The sequence below is a fragment of the Armigeres subalbatus genome, chromosome 1 (genome assembly GCF_024139115.2).
Source record: "Armigeres subalbatus isolate Guangzhou_Male chromosome 1, GZ_Asu_2, whole genome shotgun sequence".
Lineage (NCBI taxonomy): Eukaryota > Metazoa > Arthropoda > Insecta > Diptera > Culicidae > Armigeres > Armigeres subalbatus.
Genome location: NC_085139.1, coordinates 85319097 through 85341107, shown reverse-complemented (window position 1 = coordinate 85341107; position 22011 = coordinate 85319097). Strand labels below are relative to the sequence as shown.

At 35.7% G+C, this 22011-nt stretch overlaps 1 protein-coding gene across 2 annotated transcripts in view; it reads left to right on the top strand.

Annotated features, from left to right (window-relative positions):
* LOC134227763 (uncharacterized) overlaps positions 1-22011 on the top strand; it is a 70732-nt gene that overhangs the window by 40959 nt on the left and 7762 nt on the right. For both annotated transcript variants that reach the window (XM_062709442.1, XM_062709450.1), the window contains one exon: positions 9398-9541. In XM_062709442.1, coding sequence (XP_062565426.1) covers positions 9398-9541 — 144 coding nt within the window. The remainder of the gene's footprint in view (positions 1-9397; positions 9542-22011) is intronic.

Below are 22011 nucleotides of genomic sequence, written 5' to 3'. Positions count from 1 at the left end.
TTTCCCAGATTTTTTTGCAAGACTTTATCAAAAAAATCTAATGAATTTTACTGAAGTAATAATCTGAACTACGGCTTAAAACTATATGGATATTCTCAGAAAATTCTATTGTGCTGTGCAGGAAAATTCTCCGAAGTATTCTATAAAAACTTTCGAGAAAATTTCAAAATTTCCACTAGGTTTTTATCGCAGATTCTACTGAAATTCTTTAGAATTTCAAGGGAAATTATGTCGCACTTCAACAAGGAATTCCGCGAATTTTCCGAGAGTTCCTGGGAAGTCCCCGGGAAAATTTTCTTAATTTCGGAAATTCTTCAGAATTTTCGCGAGGAATTCTTTAGATATACAAGCGAAATTCTTCTAAATGTTCACGGGAAATTCTTCGTGTATTTTACGGCAATTACTTCGGGAGTACTAATGCGAATTCCTTAGAATAATCAATGGAAAATCTTAGGAATTTCTGAAGAAACTGTTGAAAATTTTCACGAGAAATTTTTTGAATTTCCCACCAAAAACTGTTTGTGTTTCCGCAAAAAAAAATATTTGCAATTTTTGTAAGAAAGCCTTTGTAATTTTCATGAAAATTTTTTACGAGAAATTCACCAAAATTTCAACTAAAAATTCTCTATAATTTCCACCGCAAATTATTCGGAAAAGTCTTTGGAATGTGTATAAGATTTAGAAAAAAATCCTCAGGAAATTGCTCCAAATCTGCAAGAACGTAGGAAACCATTCCAAAATTCCACGGAAAATATTTCGGAATGTCCATTTAAACTTTTAATTACCTCGGAAATTATTCTAATGATTCTAAATTTTCATGGAAATTCTGAAAATTCTTCGGTTTTCTACAAATTTGAACCGGTGTGGAGAATTGTAGGTCAGATGCGTGACAGATTTTAAGCGGTGGCGCGCTGATGCAAAAGTGTTGGTGGTGGTGGCGCACACCTCTAGGACGAATAGAATTCAACAGAAATTAAATTATTTGGCTTTGAGATTTGATTTCAGGAGCTATGGATAGAGGATTTCATTTGATTTGATTTCGAATTGATTTTTGTTTTGTTGGATTTTGTTCAGTTTGATTTAGTTATGTTTGAAATTCGAGATTTATTTTATTGTATACATGGAAATGGATTTGAATAGCTGAATTTAAAACGTGGTTGATTTTCACATTTTTCCAATCACATATGATTTTTGTAAAATTTCGAAAGGTCTACGTAGACTTCAAGGGGGGAGGGAGGGGTTTCGGAAAAGTCTACGAAAGTCTACTAGGGGGGAGGGAGGGGTTTGAAAATGTGAAATTTCGGTCTACGTGGTTTGTGGACAGCCCCATAGGGGACGAAGAGCTCAGAATGACTAGCTCGGTGTTAGGAGGGCCGAGAAGATTGACGAGGCGTGCAATGATAATTAAATTACGCGTAAAATAGAATCGCAAAATAAAATAAAATAGAAAGCAAATATAAACTTTATTTGCACAGATAGAAAAATCCACTGAAATTTTCGCTAAAAATCATGCACATAAATGGAACGTCATTATCAGCGTAATTCCAAACGTGATATAGCCTAAATGTATACAATATTTAACGTGAATCGTCAACATTGCTTGCAAGTTGTATGCAAACTTGTTAGGAAGAGAGCCGATTCAGCGTAGAATAGTGTAAATTTTCGCATATCTAGTTTTACGCGCTTCTTACTTTTCATTATTTTTTTCTGTGTGATTTATTAAAACTATTTTCACATCAATCTATGAATTAAATCAATGTAGATATAAAATAAAAACTTTTATTTTTGTGTCCATTTTTATGCTCGAAATATGTGCATCAAAATGAATGTAAATTTACAAAATATTTCAGGCTGCGTAGAGAAATGCTGAAATGTGTATCGGATAGTGTGCGACTCATCGTTGTAGACGGAAGATAAGCAGGAACTATACACCAGTTAGATGTATCTGCTCTTTTGTAATATCAAAGAATATTGTTAGCTAGCGATATATTGTAGATACTTGTTGTTTAAATATAAGAGAGCTGCAGTTGCTGGCAGAAGTATCAGTCAACAGACCGCCATAGGGTAAAGAAAACTCCAGTCTTGTATTTTCTTTGTGAGGGAGTTCTCCTTGACGTTGGGCGTTCAATGCAAATAATAATTGTGAGCATACACACTATTAGTAAGCCTGAAGTAAGAAAAGATTTTTTGTCCCGGATATCCCGGGATTTTCGGGATTTCAAAAATAATATCCCAGGAATCGGGAAATCCCGAATTTTCCAAAATCCCGGGATTTTTCGTCCCGGGATGTCCCGGGGTGGAAACTCTACTATTTGTACAATATGAATGCGGAATCGATCGTGTTGCTGCTGGTCATGGGATGGCAACTAGTCCGGGAGAATGCGAAGTGAAAAAATCTTCCTCGCGAAGCAGAAATTTGCTTGAAAAGTGTACAATCGACCTTGTTGATGTTGACCACGCCAGCTAGTGTGGGAGAACGAGAAGTGATAAAACTAATCTCTGCATCGAAGAGCACAAAACTATTTAGTGCGGAATCGATCATATTGTAGAAGCTTATTAAACGAAGCACATTGATCTTGCGTTGGATTGATTTGAAACACAGTTTTCGTCTTCTTGTTTTCAAAATATCTTCGTTTACAATAAATATTTAGTCGCTTACCAATAGGCTTCACATGAATTACCTCTCTACTAACCAACAATTCCTTCTCGTAGCGCTCACGGAGATGCAGAGCATTCTTCGGTCTTTTGTAACAATGAGTGTTAAACTAATTTTCCTCTCCTATCCTGAATTGACTGTAAGGATGGGACCAGCATCGTTATTGGCCATGAATTGGAAACACCGAAGCAAGTATACAATAAAAATAACTTTTTTGTACCCCAAGAATATTATTTAATTGGTGGGCTGTGCATATTTGCTGTTTCTCGGCCAATCAACTCAACAATTAGCAACTGCGATGTGTACAGTTAATCAAGCTAAGCTCTTGACTTGACTATTTGCACAATATGTAAGGAACATTGAAGATTTGTGGGCATATCTAAATCTTCGCATGGAATTTGCAAAAAAAAATCCAGAACGGGTTGAAAGATCATTAAAAATGCTGAAAGCTTTACTTTTGATTGTTTTCAGCTCATACTGACCATAACAGCTGTTCTCATATGTCAAGGGCACACAGACAATAGCTCAGTTCGTTGAGCTGATTGTATATAAGACTATGGGTCTGTGAAATTTAATCTAAAGTACATATCTTTGTGCATTTTAGAAAGGTGCACAGGATTTTTCTAAGTATTGATTTTCTAATTTTGACCTTGCTCAATACTATAAAATCACGCTTACACGACAATCTGAAGTTTGCTTCAGCATAATTACATTGTTCTTAAGTGAACTAAGGTTTTAAACAAAATTTGAACCCGTATATGAAAAATCCCAAAATTTCTATATTTTTTTATACTTACTGATATAAAATTGATCATATTCAGGAGCACACACTCTACGATGAATTCTTTTGAAAGCGGCACAAATTCTGGGGTATTGCCTTATCGTCAATGGTATATGCGGCGAAAATGCGGTGATTTATCACAGACTGCCTCTTCTGTTATTATAACTCTATTGGTCGCAGAACAGTTATTTGACTTCGAAAAAGTGAAATCAGAATTGCGTACATAATGTAAAACCAATTTAATATAAATTTCGCGGAAAAATAATAAGTTTCGTTTCGTTTCGAAAAAAATCGAATTAAATGAACCTTGATTTCGTATCGTTTCGAAGTCTCGAAAGTAAATCTATATTTCGTTTCGTTTCGATCCGAATCAACATAGATATTTTAAATTTCGTTTCGTTTCGTTTCGCTAGGAAAAAGTGTGTTATCGCATACCCTTAGTAAAAGAGTGTCCCCAAGGAGGCGTACGATCACATCTATTGTGGTCTTTAATCGTTGATGATCTTCTCAAACAACTGGAGGCTCGAGGCTTCGAAATAGTTGGCTTCGCGGATGATACAGTGAGAGATGAGGGGAAAATATGACTGTGTTATTTCTAACCGAATGCAAATTGCCCTAAATTTCATCACACTATGGTGTGAAAAAGAAGGATTAAACATAAATCCTTCAAAGGCCACATTGGTGGCATTTACAAGGAGAAAATCATTCTTTTCCTACTTTAATATTGAAAGGAGCAGATCGGAAACTCAAACTCAGTCAAGCATCTTGGAGTTAGACTTGACAGTAAGCTGAATTGGAACTTACATCTTGAGGAAGCATTGAGTAAGACTACAAATGCTTTATGGATAAGTAAAGCGACATTTGGTAACAAGTGGGGACTAAAGCCAAAAATGATTCAATGGATTAATACGGCGATTGTGAAACCCAGAATTTCATATGCCGCATTAATATGGTGCCCAAAAGCAAAAGAAAGGGTGGTTCAGAAACAGTTGGAAAAACTTCAAAAATTGGCTACTCTTTCAATAACTGGTCTGGTACAATGAGAAGCACGCCGAATAAAGCGCTAGACGCTTTGCTCCACGTGCTCCCATTGGATCAATTTATTCAGTTAGAAGCAGAGAAGAGTGCTTTGAAGATCAAAAGAGATTCAAACCTCTTCGAAGGTGACCTAAAAGGACATCTTAGTATTCTAAACAAAATAAATATCAACTCACTTATCACAAACAATGATGACTGGATGAGGAGAAGATACAATTTTTATCGTTGTTTTGATGTAACTAATCTTTAGCGAAATGCATGGGCTAACGGGGGACCGAATGTCCGCTCAGGATCAATTGTATTTTACACCGATGGTTCAAAGCTGAACAGCAGGCGTGACTGGCCCAGGGATAAATATTTCGATTCCCATGGGCAAATGGCCAACTGTTTTCCAAGCTGAAGTTCAGGCTATTCTTGAATGCACCAAATTATGCTTACGCAGGAATTATAGGCATTCAAATATTTGCATAATGTCTGACAGTCAAGCAGCATTGAATGTTTTGAAATCAGAAACATGCAGATCTAAACTCGTTTGGGAATGTGTTCAGTCACTCTAAACCATGGGTAGTCGTAACTAAGTGAACCTGTATTGGGTTCCTGGTCATTGTGGCATTGAAGGCAATGAACAAGCTGATATGCTGGCCAGACTTGGTTCATATCGACGATTCATAGGTCCCGAACCGTTTTGTGGTGTATCTGCGTGTTCTCTTCGAATGGAACTCAAATCTTGGGAACATTCCAATATAGAGGACATCTGGTAAAACACCATGATTGCGAGGCAGTCAAAACGTTTCATCACACCAAACGTATTTATCACTCGCAAAATTTTAAATCTTTCAAAAAACGATCTTAACACATACACAGGCCTTATAACAGGCCATTGCTCGAGCCGATATAACAGTGATGTATGTCGTTTCTGCGGCATACATGTAGAAGACTCGAATCATCTGTTATGCCATAGTCCGGCAATTTTTAGAAAGAGAAAGAGAATGCATAACAAAAGAGATAAAGAATGCATAACAAAATTAGGCCGATACAAATATTTAAAAACAATTATGTCTCCCCCCCCTCGGTTTTTTTTCCCCTAAAAATAATATTTTGAGGGGGCAGCAAAAAAATAAAATTAGGCCGATACAAATATTTAAAAACAATTATGTCTCCCCCCCTCGGTTTTTTTGCCCAAAAATAATATTTTGAGGGGGCAACAAAAAAAATCGGACAATTTTGAGGATTTTCAAAACATTCTTTAACAAATCCGAGGAGTTTTATTGATTTTTTTCATTCTAATATTTATTTTTTATTATCCCCCCTTGACCTTCCAGAAACCAGTAGGACATAATTTAAATTAAATATTTGTAACGGCCTTATAACAAGGGGAGTTATTTATTTCAGAAAAATATTGTAACAAAATGTGTTATAAATTTTGCTGGTTAGTTGTAAAAATAACAAAAATTATATCAAAAATACCTCTAGCCGTAACATAATTAAAACAGAGGTTGATACCTTCATATCAACATTATAACAAACGTTGATATAATTTTTCTGTACAAAAATCTAGAAAAAATGTATTGCTATCCAGTTTTCCGCGAGCGGTAATGGCCGCCAGCTTGCCTACGGGTTAGTCTCTGATTTGACATTTCTGGAGGTCAACTGCACCCACCGTTCGAGCATTTTGATCAATGTGGTATATAAGAAGGCTTGAATTCACTTAATCAGCACCTTCTTATATGCTACATTGGTCAGAATGCTCGGAGCGGTGGGTGCAGTTGACCTCCAGAAATGTCAAATCAGAGACTAGCCTGCAGGCAAGCTGGCGGCCATTACCGCTCGCGGAAAACTGGATAACCCTCGATATTCTTCCTATACGCTAGGAGAAGAATGAATTCTGTCATCAAAAGAAAAAGTAGAATCATTAAAAAAAATTCACAGCGAGGTATGGGGTGCAGCTTTTAAAATAATTTTTAAAATTTCAAAATGATAGTTATTTACAAATAATTTATAGCATGAGGTTAGAATTTTGATTATCTATATTATGCATATATTAATTTGATTGTTAATGACAATGAAGTTTTTTCTTGAAATGATTCCGGAGATGGTACTTTTTTTAATGTTTATTCAATTTCTAATCCCGCCTAATAAATCATTTTCAAAAAAATCCCTGTTTGTAATTTTTAAAATTATTTTCAAATCCATTGGCTATACCTTGCCGTGTTAAATTTCAGTGATTCTACTTTTCCTCTGATGACAGCGTTCATCCACTTCTCCTCGCGTATAGCGTTACGTAATTTGTGAACGGTCCAGTAGAGCTTCAAAGCTCTAACTATCTAAAAGATGCTCCTAGTCGAACTATATCTCGAGTACGACGCCACCCCACGTCCTAACGCCAAATGCTCGGATGAGCAGCTGAAATTCCCTGATTCCAAATCTCCTAAGACTGTGCATCCTCGAGTCACCACGACTGTCGACTGGGGACACATAGTGAATCATCATCATCCAATAAATTGTATTTTCAAAGTGTTTTTCAATAGTCTACACACTTAAAATAAATTATCGAGTTTGGTAGTTCGTTTACTGAATTTCCAACAGCTGAACGATCGTAAATCTCGCTCGCCCCACTAAATGTCAGAATTATTGATCAATGAATTTCTCCTCCTTACCGAAACGGTCGGTACCAGTGAATATTTTTCATTCTTCGATTACGAATGATACACATTTAAAAAAAAAAAAAACCTTACTGAAAGGATACTGACGACATTATTAATTTATTTAGTCAACATTTGTATAAAATGTTAAAAGTATACGAGAAAACAGGGGAGGGGATCATGTGTCCCTGGGGATCATTTGTGTCCAGTTTCCTCTACAAATGATTATTGGCTTTAAAAGAAAATAAAATGACACATTTTACCCAACTTTGTACATATTTCCGCTATGTTGTCCTATGTGCCTCTCTTACTAACTGTTAATAATAAGTTGATATCAGTTGTACGTATCACCAAGAATCATGACTCCGTAAAGTGCTGTACACGCCTTAGCCATCAAATAAATGAATTAAAAAAAAACACAGTGTCCTATAATTGCTTGAACCCTTATCTACATGAGACTCTCCATGGGACATTTTCTCGTTCAGGTAGTGTAGTGGCTATTGCATGATTTACGCCGCAATGTAAATTATGATTAAACTCAATTAGTTCACAATTAATTTGGCCGTTGGCCTGGGAAAATTAATTGCCTCTGTACACACCACATAGTCAAAGAATATGGAAACCGTTCGTTTCGGCGAAAAAGCCAAGTAGTATGGCGGCTATCTGATTGCATTTGATCAACTTAGTAATGGAAGGTTTACTCTCAGTTTACTCATTCGTTGATTCAAAGGTAAGAATTTGCTGCACTGGCTGCTACAATGCAGCCCGCCGGTATAGGCCAAAGAGTTTTCACTAATTAGTAGGTAAATGCAGCCCGAAGAAGGTCGGCCACTGGAAAAAGGCTCACATCATGCTCCGAAGCGGTATTATGGTGGTCTTGTTTTCTTATCTCTAGTTGTGGTTTAATAACGTTAATTTTTCATTACATGCTACTATGTCCAAACAACAATGGAAAACTGAAAGGACCCATGTTAGAATTCCGTGGGAACGGGACTGCCGTGGCATGTGACCATTATAGTGCCAATAAAGTGAAGTCCTATACGTCCTTTTTGAACTTAATTGGTCAATGAATTTCAAAAAGTATGACTACGTTCATTACCTTGAAGAAATTTTTGAAGTGCAGACCTTGAGGCCTACATCGTAATCAGTTATGTATTGGCTTCTTGTTCGTAAAACACCATCAATAGCGACGTGACTCTAAGCTTAAGTCACTTTCACATTCAGGCTATGGCGGTATCTCTATGTAAAAGTGAAGTAAGGGTTTTGTTTTGAAACAGCGGGGAATGGAGAAACGGGGAATTGTTTTTAAGGAATTTAGTTTGATTTTCTCCAGTAAAAGGCAAACTGATTTTTTTTGAATCGGTTGCATCGAACCTTACCCTTCATTCTTGTTCGTGATGTTTAATATAAATTTAAAATTAAATTTATTGCTTTTTCTTCTTATTTAAGGACAAGCCTCCCTGAATCCAAAACTAATATTACTCGCGTTTCCAAGGGCCTACCACGCAATACGGCAGCGAGGCACGCAGCAAAGCGTGCGTTGCTTCTGTGTTAAGCGGTGTACCCTTGAAAACGCGAGTAGACTTAAATTTGGTTTCCGGAAGGCTTGTCTTTAATATCTAGTTTATAGTCAATTCGTTTCTTCGTCCAATATGTCATGGTAATAGATATGATTTTACCTCAGGCGTCCCTGATTATATAAATAATCAGGGAACTGAAAGTATGATCATTTCGTCTACCCAACATCTAGTATGACTCATTTGTTTTATTATAAACTTTTTATGCATGATAACGAAGTTGCTGGCTCATCTCTTGATGAAAAAGTTTTAGAGGCTTCGTGCTTCATAATTTATAATCACGACGTTCCACTAAATAAAGCAAATTTTATAAATTATCTTTTGACAATACACCTATTCTAGTATTCAGCACTAAGCTAATTGAAATAAAATAATAATTATTAGTGAACGTTTTAGAATACAAACATGTGTACCACAATAAACGGCCTTGCCTGCAAATTGTGTCCAAATGTGCTTCAATTGGTCGAAGGAGTAGAAAATATGAAATAATTAATAAATAGGTAAAATTTAATACAAAATGCATGGAAATTCATAAACATATTTTGAATCTTTGATGTCTTCTTTCAGCATTGATAAAAAATTAGATTTTTTTCATATGAATGTGATTCACTATATCTAATGTGTTTCAACCTGTATCTCAAAACCACAAAAAAATCTACTAAAAAACATTAAAATCCTTTTCTATTTTTAATTATTGTTTCAGTGATAGCCAAAGAATGTGTCAACCATGCGGACTGTGCCACGATAGTTGCTACTAGCTGCGTGCAAGCCGCGGACGGAAAAATGCGCTGTCTTTGCGGAGACTTTGAGGCACCCGAGAATGGATACTGCAAGGCCAAATACAAAGGTAAGTACCAAAAATTGAGCCATCCGCTCCAGTCAACAGCTTTCATACCATTCATACGTTCAACCATGCTGAGGGTTGCGGAATAACTGGGACGAGTCCAAGGTCCACTTAGAAGAACAGACAGGAAATTCGCCAAATTGCTACCGAGATTGAACAATTGCTTGAACCGGAGCTTTCAATTTGCATTCTTCATGGCGAAACGCTCGGTTGAACGACTGGCATGGCTCAGACTTCCGGGGGGAAAAAGTTTCCGAACAACGTTGTTCATCGGAAACCTAGTTAGAAATATAAACACAAAGAAAAACTTTGAGGTACCTTTCCCCTTGCCCAGCTCAGCTTTCCCTCTCGCGAAGGCACTAACAACATACCACAGCGTCAACGTGTTCATCACATTCAACCAACAGTATTATGAGGATCGGTACACGGAAAGTGTTGGCATACATTGCCGGCTATTAGTCATGTAAGTTGTATCGTCTGCCAAAAATGTAGTGTACCAACGGAGAAAAACGCTTGTATGTGGCAAATTGGTCTGGAGCACATAACATGCACGGAAGATTGCTGATAAGTAGTGCGATCCATGGATGGAGCCTCTCGATGGGGATAGTGAGCGGGGTGGCGACTAAGATTTATGGAGTTCAACATTGTAGGTAGTACTCACGGTATGAGAACGTGGTTATGTATTAACACTTATCGTCCTACGACTGACGGAGAGGGGTTTCACCTACACAATATATTGATGGCTAGGAAGCATTTGAACACAAACTTTGACAAAACAGTACAGATCCTATTCTGTTGTGTCTAAACTTAGTCCTCGTTTATGTTGGGCGTATGTTTTTACGATAAGGAAATGTTATAATGATATACGTTTATATCATTTACTTTTTAGAGCTACAATTAGAGCAATTTGAGCTATTCAATTCATGCAGCAGCCCGATGAAAAACGCGAGACACCGAAATCCGTAAACCTAATTTTTGTAAACTTCCTACAGTGTTTGATTCAATATGACCTGAATCGCACTTTCAAATTGCAATAACTTTCTATCGCAACTATGAGGAACACTGACTTTTCCTATTTCCTACTTTGTTCCCGAATGTTTACCTACGAAGATCCTCAAGGGATCTAAAACTCAATTTTACTGTATTCGGTTCAAATTAAGCTGGATTTGACTTAGCAATATCTCAGTTACTTATTATCCGAATTTATATGTTAATATCGACAGCTATAATATATTTTCCAAAACTGACCTCAGATTACCGAGCAAAAACAATCGTATTGCTGTTTTTGCCCAAAATGTGCCAAAACTATTTTTTTTTTTTTTTTTTTTAGCGGGCTTGGTAGTCATATGGCTACTGCTTCTGCCTCATACGCAGGAGGTCGTGGGTTCAATCCCAGGTCCGTTCCATTCTCCTACTTTGTATCTTTCTCTTTATTTCTCATGTTCTAGCAATCACTAGAACTGGAAATGGACTTCCATACCGTTTCCATTACTATTCCTATACCTATAACTTGAGTATTCTAACAGTAATCTGCTAGAATTGGAAATGAACTATAAAGCTCGTTTCCTTCATCAAATTAGAAATTCCATCAGTTACCTTCTCCTACCTATAACATTGGCAGCTCGTTAACCAAGACGGACCTCTGCCTCTCCAATCTTACCCAGAAATTCCAACAAATTCCGCATGAGCTCGTGGCAAGTGCAGAGGTATATTCGGCTTGCAGTGGGCGAGTGATTGCATCATCATTTCCTCCCCCTTCCCTACATTGACTTGCATTCTGACGTGGCAGGCGCCAGTATGACCTAACAAATGAGATCACCAGTACTTGTACATTGAAGATGTGTGCTAGTCCCAAGCAAACATCTGTTGGTTCCCTGTGCAAGAACAGCTGATCTGGTCATAATGGAGTAGCAACTACGAGCAGTCAATCAAGCTCAAGCTCAAGCTCAAAATGTGCCAAAACTATTTTAGAGATTATGGAAAACGTGGTGCAGTCAACAATTCTAGGTTGTTCACACCATTTTGGAGTTCAGACCCTCGATGGTTTAGGATCATTTGGCCGAGTGCCGTTTGGCCGAAAGGGTCATTTGGCCGAATTCCGTTTGGCAGAATAATTGAAATACGTTTCTTTATTAAGTGTGTGAAGTGAGAAGTGAGTAGTGAGTGGTGAGAAGTAAAAAGTATTTATTTATTTTATTTATTTCAGGAAATGACCTATTTGTAGAGGGAAGTAAGACAGTGAGTGGTGACAAATGAGAAATGAGTAGTGTGAAGTTATTGGTAAGAAGTGAGATGTGATAGGTGAGAAGGGATAAGTGTGAGAGCAAGTAGCAAGCAATACGAAGAAAGGTCATCTCTGAATGAAAAATAAATAAAGAAGAAAAAACGAGGATGAAGAAAGAATCAAGCAAGAAGAAGTAAAAAGGAAGAAAGAAGAAAGAAGAAGGAATAAGGTAGGATGAAGAAGCAAGAAGGAAAAATAAATAATAACGAAGGAAAAAGAAAGAAGGAAGTAGGAGCTAAGAAGAATAAAGAAGGAAAAAGGAAGAAAAAAGAAGGAAGAATTAAGATGGAAGAAGGAAGAAGGAAAAAGGAAGAAGGAAAATGAAGAATAAAGAATGAAGAAGGAAGAAGGAGCCAGGAAGAATAGAAAAGGAAAAAAGAACCAGCAAGAATAAAGAAGGAAGAAGGAAGAAAAAAAGAAAGAAGGAGGAGGAGAAGGAGAAGGAGACAAAAGGAAGAAGTAAAGAAGAAAGAAGAAGAAAGAAGGGAAAAGGAAGAAGGAAAAAATAAAAAAAGAAGAAGGGAGAAGAGAGAAGGAAAAAGGGAGAAGAAAGAAGGCATATGGAAGAAGGAAAAAGCAAAAAATAAAGAAGAAAGAAAAAAAAAGAAGAAGGAAGAAAGAAGAAAAGAGAAGGAAAGAAGAAGGGAGAAGGAAAAGGAAGAAGGATGAAGAAATAAGAAAAAAGGCAGAAGGAAGAATGAGGAAGGAAGATTGAAGAAGGATACAGGACGAATTAAAGAAGAAAGAATAAAAATAGAAGGAAGAAGGACGAAGAAAGGAAGAAGGAATAAAGGAAAAAGGAAGAAGGAAAAAAGAAAAAGGAAGCTTGAAGAAGAAATAATAAGGAAGAGGGAAGAAGGCAGAAGGAAAAAGGAAAAAGGGAAGATGGAAGAAAGACGAAGAAAAGAAGAAGGAATACACGAAGGAAGAAGGAAGAATAGAGAAGGGAGCAGGAAGAAGGGAGAAGGAACAAGGAAAAAGGAAGAAGGAAGCAAGACGAAGAAAGAAGAAAGAACAAAAAAGGAAGAAAGAAAAAATGAAGAAGAAAGAAGGAAAAAGGAAGAAGTAAGAAGGAAGAAGAAAGATTAAAGAAGGAAGAAGGACGAAGAAAGGAAGAAGAAAGACGAAGAAAAGATAAAGGAATAAAAAAAGGAAGAAGGAGGATGGAAAAAAGAAGGAGGAAAGAAAAAGGAAGAAGGAGGAAGGAAAAAGTAAGAAGGAGGAAGGAAGAAGAAAGAAGGACGAAGAAAGGAAGAAGGAATAAAGGAAGAAGGACGAAGGAAGAAAGAAGAAGTTTTCTGATCTCAGCTCACTTTTGTCTTTCCACTTTTCACTTCTTACCTCTCTTTTCCTACTTCTCATTTCTCACTTTTCATTATTCGTAATCTGAGGTCCAATTCTTTTACTATTTGTCCAAACGGCATTCAGTCAAATGTCCGATCTACCAGGTCAATAACGCTTCCCAAGTAGCACACGCAACATCTTCCAAAAAGCACATTGTTTTTATTCAGTTTCATTAAAGGCATTGGGAAAACTTCAAAGCACGAAAAAGTTGCAAAACTATTCGAATTGTGATCAATATTTCATTAACATTGCAATTCAGTACTCGTTTGGAATTTAGAAACAAACAACCCAAGAATACTGCACTGTATGGTGCATACGTGAAACAAAATCTTTAAGTGGCTTTTTTTACCATGTAGCTTCAATGCGTCTTTCAAAATTGAATTATTTGTTTAAATTAAGTTACAGATATCTTCATGTTAACATCGTTCAACGTTTTGACAACTCACAATTTATTCCAGTGATGGTGCAATCAAGTAGAAAGAAGGGGAAGGTGGGGAGACTTGATCATCCCCTGTTTTATCGAGAAGTAAAGTAGTTTTGTTCTAGCGAATTTACTAGACAAATGACCTTTATGTGGATTGACAACCTTAATTATTCTGCAGGGCGGTTTGTATGTTTTGACCTTCCTAAAGATTTTTTTATTGGCCACGCAAAATTTGAACAACTTTTTATATCAATGACCAAATGCTTTCGTTTTTTCACAGCACAAAGCCATAAATATACTTAATGATCTGTACTCATGTATACGCACAGCAATTCGAAAATTCCGCGTATTTGAATAATATTGAAAACATCTGAGGGCAGCTTTCTACTTTCATGAAAGCAAGTTCTTGGAGAGGGATCAATTTCCCCCGAATATTTCAAAAGTCGATTTTTGACAGCAAAATCTATTGTGTATCAATAGCAACAGTAATTTAAGAACTGTCATACATCAGTAAAGTTAAATACTATATTTCTTAGAAAGTCTGTGTGGAAATCGCGTATGTTTATTTACTTTTGGCTCTGATAAATCGGAAAACAGAAAAGGGGATCAAGTCTCCCCGGTCTCTCCTATGGTTTTTATGGTGACTCAACATGCAGTCCCTTCGAAGTGTTGAATGGTGCTGTGGTAGAGTGAAGGACTATCAATCACAAGATTAATAGATCGAATCCAGTTTCATATTTTTATTTTATTTTTTTTCGTTGTAGTAGGGGTAACGGCTCAAACCTTGGCCCATTATGCTACGGTTGAGCACATTTATCGTTATACATCTTTATATATTGGATTTGCAACCAGAATTATTCCACCAGCCGGCTTGCTTACATTTGGTTTTGACGCCAAATAGCAAAAAACGACGTGGAATGTCCGCAATATCTCATTTAAACCAGCGAAAGTCTCGAGAGAAATGGACAAAAGGTCGGCTTCCTTGTCCCTATCATGTGGATAATTTTTCAGCCCACTTGGGACGAGTGAGTGTTGATTTCGAACATACGAGAGATAAAGATGGGTTGCTGTTTATAGTACCAGTCATTTTGCTTGCGTTGAATAAAGGCAGCATGCAAACAAATAGAGAAAATCAAATCATCTTATTGAGCGTGAATTCTAATTGGTTGCATGTAAAATACTACCACACTATTGCGAGAGTGCGTTTCAGATTCCCCCAATAGCACGCTTACCAAGGACATGCTAACGAAAATACTATTAGGGTAACGGTACCAATAGTGGAGGTATTAGTAGATCCACAAAAGAAAATATTTTTTAAAAATTGATAATTATGGGAAATTTACAGCTTTTATATCTTAGTCAATAGAAAAACTAATAAATTTGCTAACAAAAATGAGATAGATGTCATTTAACATCAACAATTACCAAATATTGCTTGCACCACTATGGGTACACTGTTCCTTTAGTGGAGGTAAAAATTAATTTTGGTTCCCATAGTGGTGCTATCCATTGGTTTCTTATGAGACTCGCCACTATTGGTACAGTTGCACCACTATAGGTGCAAGGGAGTCAATTTTGTTAAGGAAAATCATTGTTTTCAATAGTTTTCCAAGCAAAATATTAGGATAAGTTGCATTTAACAGGATATTTAAAGCACGACACATCAACTGAAACCATCGTAAAGTGTATAAATATGATAAATTTCGTTAAAACCCCACTACCTCCACTATTGGTGCTACCTCCACTAAGGGTACGGTTACCCTATATGAATCATTTATTTCCCAAATATTTACCATATTTGCAAGTGAAGAAGTTTAGAAAAATGAAAACTGTATTCAAAACTGCAATTTCAAAAAGGCTACATGTTCTAGCCCTCATGTTGTGCCTTCAAACAAATTGCATACGTTAATTATTGGCTGCCGCATAATTTTGAGATTTACTGCTAGTTGAAATCATGGCAGTGGTGTTGCTCTCGCTCTCGCGATACTCTCAAAGAAACTTTTTTCCAAAACGTAAACAATGCTTTAGGTGGGGATGGTGCATAACGCACTATTGAAGAAAGCCAATTGTAAAACTTATTCTAGGCAATTCCTTGCTTTGTACTGTGCATAAACAGTTAAAGCTGTGCCAACTACCTGATATTATTACACAATTATTCATAAATACAATTAAAGGATGTTTGTTTTTAACTCTGCCTGCATTGAAATTTCATGATTGGTACGTGCGTTTGATTCCACTCCTCTCTATATCGATCAGCTGTTGTGAATCCTCTCAAAACTCTCACGTGTTTCAACTTCCCGAGTTAAAAGAATACTTTTTCGGTATCATTTTACAGATCAAAATACTTTTTGCAAGCAATAATAAATCTAAATTATAATGAAGGTATTTGTCAAGTAATTTGACTTGAAATTATTCTCATGAAATGACGTTGAAAGTTTATCTAATGAAACATATGATCCATTGTATCTTTCCATTATTAAATGGGAAAATGTTTGTAGGATTCGTGCGAAAGATGATAAAACTAAATATTCTTACACTAATTGAATCATTTATTTGCGAAATTATGAAGAAAATGGTGTATCGAACCAAGAAAGGTTGATGCTTGAATCGCTTTTGCTTGAATCGTGTTTGGAAGCCGTAAGGTAGGCAATTATTTTTGGTATGTTCTGCGAATGAAAGCGATTATATCGTGATTCGAGAAAAGCATCATGAGGGCCCATTTACTACGTGACGTTTTAGGTAGTGGGAAGGTTCTTGTCTGAGCGTTAAGGACTTTATAAATTTTAGAACCCTACCATACATGAAGCATTACTAGAGGCTTGGTTTGGGTTGAGTTTAACGTTATGTAATTTGCGAATGAAACCTGTTTTTACAAAAATTCTTGGCATCCTAATCGCAAGCATCGGATATTCTATCTTTCAGTTATTTTCTCCAGTACGGGTTATTGGTGAGAATGTTTTGATTTCAGAGTTTCACCTATACTAACGTAGTGCTACAAATCGAAAGCGCATGCCACCATTTGGCTACGGGTGTCCCCAGTATTGTTCAAAAAAGTTTTGGGTAATTATGTCGCTATACTAATGAAAATTGTGAAATAAAAATGATAGCTGACATAGTGTGGTTGTTATCCATTCATCTGATGTGCGAAAGCAGGTATGTTCATTCAGAAAACTCTTTTATGGGACAAAAGAAAAACTCTAACACAGCCAGCCTGCATAAGTCAACGAAACATGGCTGCTAATAAACCGAGTCAAAGTGATTTTTCACGCAAGATAATTGCTTTTAATAGTTTAAGAAGTGTATAAATCTAGAGTTATGAAGCAGATATATGTTTGATACACTTTTCTTAAGAAGTGATGGTTAATATCTCTCTACAAATCGACGTATTATCGCTGAAATATTGATTAATTTGCGTGATGAGCCAATGTTACATCCAGGGCCAACATTACCGCCGGTTACCCTATTTCGCAACATTGCGATTCCAAGCAACTGCATCAAAATTTAACAAAATTTTTAATTCATGATTTTCTATTGAGTTCAAACTTTGCACAGTTTTTCAATTTCATCTAAATCATCATTTTTCGATATCAAATCTTTTTATTGAGTCACGACTAACTTTTCAAAAGGGTGTATGTGAAAATGGTTCAAAAATATTCAAAGAGCTGCACAGCAAAAACGGAACGTTCGATTGTTATGATTTTGTCTGCAAAGTTAGACCCTATCTTTTTACGAACGTAATTTTTTAGGGAAAACGGTCCATTATATTAGCTATCTACCATAAAAATTTGGTGATGGTAAACAAATAAACAAAAAAGTTATGACATTTCAAACATTTCACAATTTTCACACATAGTAAACAAAAAAAATCCGTGTATTTTTTTTTCAAGATTCGCAGTTTGATGCTGATTTTATTGTTAAGGCCTTGCGTGAATTAAACAAGTTGTTTTTATGATATTCCATATTTATGTATTCATAGATATTATGTATATTATATGTTTAAATATTATATGTATAAATAAATAAAAATGAATTAACAGATCACTAAAATAATCTTATATTTGACATTTAATATCAGCACCAAAATATATTTTTGCAGGGAATGATCGATGAGTCTCTCTACTCGATCTATCATATTATCCTAATTATTAAATTAAATGTGGCAGTTACACAATGTTGTTATAGAAACTCTAAGAAGTTTGAATTTCGGTATGGGTTATGATATCATGAAAACAGTTTATACTTACTTATTTTTTATTTATTTTTATTCAAATTTTTCACAATATCGAACACTTTTGAATTATTATCAGCACAGTTTGAGTATAGTTTTGCTTTAATTTTATATTCCGACAATGGAATGAAACAGTGAAATGTTTGGGTTCCTTGGATCGTTTTTGCATTTTTATATTGCTCGCTGAGCTCTGAAGCCTTTATTTCTTACTCTTCAGTAGTAGTAAAACAAAATGATAATTTGGTTAAATCTTTTTCTTTTCTACGATTCGCCCAATCAAAAAGTTCTTTCGCAGTTTTAATTGGATGCTCACGTTCTTTGGATAAACTTGCTCTTGTGGCCATGCGCTTTATTGTTCCTCCAATAGCATCACAAGGACCTTTGTCATGTGACGTAGCAAAAAAATGCCATTCTGCATCAATTCCGTACATTGATTTAAGTTGACATAGGCTCGAAAAATTCTTATGATTTTTGTACTGCGACGCTGCTCCATCAGACATGAAATATATCTTTTTGACTACTTTATTCTTATCAACGCGTATAAAGTTAATCATTTTTTCAATGAACAAGTTAACGGATACTGAATCGTGTCTTAAATCTTCGGAAATTATAATAAAACTTAAGTGTTCAATTTGCGTACTTCCATTAAAATAAATAACGAATGGATGAATTGTAGCTTGTTGTACGTTCCAGTGATGGGACTGCACTTCATCTTGCAATACAAATCTGTAATTTTCAGAAAAATCACAAATGACTAAAAAATCACCATTTTTTAATGTATTTTTCGTATTTTTTAAAAAGCTGGATTGTTCTGTTTTAATGAAATCGTGAGGGATTAAACTTTCTAATTTCAAGCAAAAATATAACATAAACTCATCTACAGGTTTTACAATAGTTTCTAGGTCACACCTATCCGTGGTCACCCATTGCTCAAATGATAACTGATCAATATATTTTTCTTCAAACTCAGCGAATAAAGTATTTTCCAATGATGAAGAACCTGGACAATCCGAACAAGATCGTAGATAGCAATTTGATGTTGTATTTTCACACAAAAGACTACCAGTTAACATTTTAATATCCTTTGTTAAATTGATTCTTTTCAAACTATGTAAAATTAGATTAATATTCTTATGGGTTGTGCACACACACACACATTATGTGTTCCTGAATTGGAAAGAAGCTTGCATTGCCTTGGCCGAAGGCTTGCAAATGAGGAAAAATCTACTTTAATATTATCGTGAATTTCCTTGAAACGTGTGTACGCTTCTATCAAAGTCGTCATCATTAATCGTTTTTAAATTGCTTGACGCTTTCCATCTTTTTTTACTGATACATAATCTTTTTGACCAGGCATAGCTCGACTTACTTCATCATCTGATGGTACGGTGGCAAGGCTCTCAGCACTTGATATTTCTGGTAATTCCTCAGTTGTTGTCGTTTTCGAACTTCCTGCGCTCTGCTCAACCGATGATATACAAATTTTTTTTTGTCAACGTTTAGACGACAGGACGTGCAAATGCGTAAATTTGTATTCAATGTGGACATTGGAGCATAACCACTCGCTTTCAGTTTATCTATGGTGCTTTCGGTGAGATTTCGTAACTCTTTTGAACCCTTTTTTCCATCAAACGGCCTACAACAGTTGAGAAAGCGGCCACTCATGTTGTTCATTATATTCCAATAAACAAAATTGCTTTTAAGTTTTTACTGACTAGTTTGGTGTCATTTGCTTGACTGAACAAAAAAATTACCATAAGATCTTTAACAACCTTAGTGGTAGTAATTTTTTTGCTTTTTCGTGAGCATTGTCATGGTATGTACCTATCATGCATTTGTTGTTGTTGAAGATACCCGTTTCCTCCCGATCATAAAGTCTATTCTCTAAGAGGTATATTTTTTGCAGGTAAACTATAGACGTATACGTGTATATAAATCTTTGATTTTGCAGCTTTTGTCTTAAAAATAACATTTCTGATATGTTTCTTATTATCAACAGGTTTCAAAACTATTAAAAGAATTTTTCGCCAGTCACGTACAATGAAAATTATGACATTATCAATACTTTTGATCACAACACTGGATCGTGTCTAAGTTTCTTATAGATGCTATGAATAATTAAATCAAAATATCATGAAAACAACTTGTTTAAATCACGCAAAGCCCTTAACAATAAAATCTGCATCAAACTGCAATTCTCGAAATAACTTACACGGAATTTTTTTTTTACTAAATGTGAAAATTGTGAAATGTTTGAAATGTCATAACTTTTTTGTTTATTAGTTTACCATCACCAAATTTTTATGGTAGATAGCTAATATAATGGACCGTTTTCCCTAAAAAAAATTACGTTCGTAAAAAGATAGTGTTTTGAGATATTTGAGTTTTTGTGACAAAAATTATATTTTTAAAGGTCAAAAAAATTTTTTTTACTGTGCACATTTTCTCAAGAACTATCATTTAGTTGTCTAACTTTGCTGAAAAAGTCATAACAATCGAACATTCCGTTTTTGCTGTGCAGCTTTTCAAATATTTTTGAACCATTTTCACATACACCCTTTTGAAAAAAGGCCTTTTTTTGAGAAAATCTGTAAAGTGATTAATCCACCTAAAAGTGTGATAAAATTTTTGTTTAACCATCGAAACCAGATATGAGCTTAGTGTCTTCAGGAAAGTTGTAGCGGATGATATTTCAAGTCACTTTGCCAAAGGGACCCCATACCTATGACTTATATAGTACGAGATATGTGACATTTTCTGTGGAAGATCCCTGAAATCAATGTTTTAAGCATAACTTTTGTTTCTATGTTTCAGGGATTTTTACCACCTTCTACAAAGTTGTTTGGCTAACAAAAACGTTTTTGTAGAACATTGCGAAGCTCTAGCTCTTAAAATTGAAAAGTTATTTGAGAAAATGTGTTTTTTCTAGGCGTGTTTTAGAATCGTGTAACTTGCTCACCCCTAGGAAACCCTGAAAACCCCTAGAAAAAACACACCCCTAGAAAAAAAAAAGGGCTTCGCAATGTTCTACAGAAACGTGTGTTTTTGTTAGCCAAGCCACTTTGTAGAAGGTGGTAAAAATGTCTGAAATATAGAAAAAAAAGTTATGCTCAAAAAACTGATTTCAAAAACCTTCCACAGAATATGTCACATATCTCGTACTATATAAGTCATAGGTATGGGATCTCTTTGGCAAAGTGGCTTAGATTATCATCCGCTACAACTTTCCTGAAGACACTAGGCTCATATCTGGTTTCGATGGTTAAGCAAAATTTTTACCTCACTTTTAGGTGTATTAATCATTTTACAGATTTTCTCAAAAGAAGGCTTTTTTCATATCTAACGCCTTCTCTAAACAAACTACAGCGAAAAAATCAACAGAAACGATGTTATTAAAAAAGCGCACGAAATCGGCAAAAAGCAACACTGTGCAATCGAAGGATGTTTCCGTAGGCTCCACCCATTGCGTTTTTAGATTGAAAGTGAGTTATGTTTAATGGCACATACGCAAAGATTGTTTCTTTCCGAATAGTTCTAACACAATGAAATGTTCATTTGTGAAACAATTGTGCTGCTTGGGTTGGTTCAGAACCTATGGCAACTCTTCATGTGCATGCATGTTCTCTAAATCATTCTTCATACCAATTGTGCCATCAAGTCAACTTGGCTCCGTACAAAGCGATTGTGCCCTTATACGCCTTGTTTGACGTTTTATGTATGTCCAGATCTGGTGTTCTAAATTCTTCAAGTAAATTTAAAGCTAAAACCAATTAGTGTACCAAGTGAGCTAGGCATGGCACGAAGCTAATAACGCACAGCTTCCAAAAACTCCCCAAAATGCCATGCATATGATTTTCGATTTAGTCATAGCAAAATCTGATGATCTAAGCTCAGTATGCTTGGGCACAAGCACTTAATTGTGACTGAATTTGGTCATATATAAAATACTGTGAGCTATGTTTAACATGTGTGCCGCTCGGACTTGTCCAGACTCCAGAATAATTTGGAGAACTTGTTCTTCAGTGTTGCGAAAATCACACACAAGGTCCTGAAGGCCCTGTATGAGCACTACGGGTTGTTATAGGTTTTGTACCGGACCCAGTTTTGTATAGATTATATGACTTGACAGATCAATTGCTCTGTACTTCAGAATGATTTTGAGAGCTTAGAACATCAGATTTGGACATGTCTGA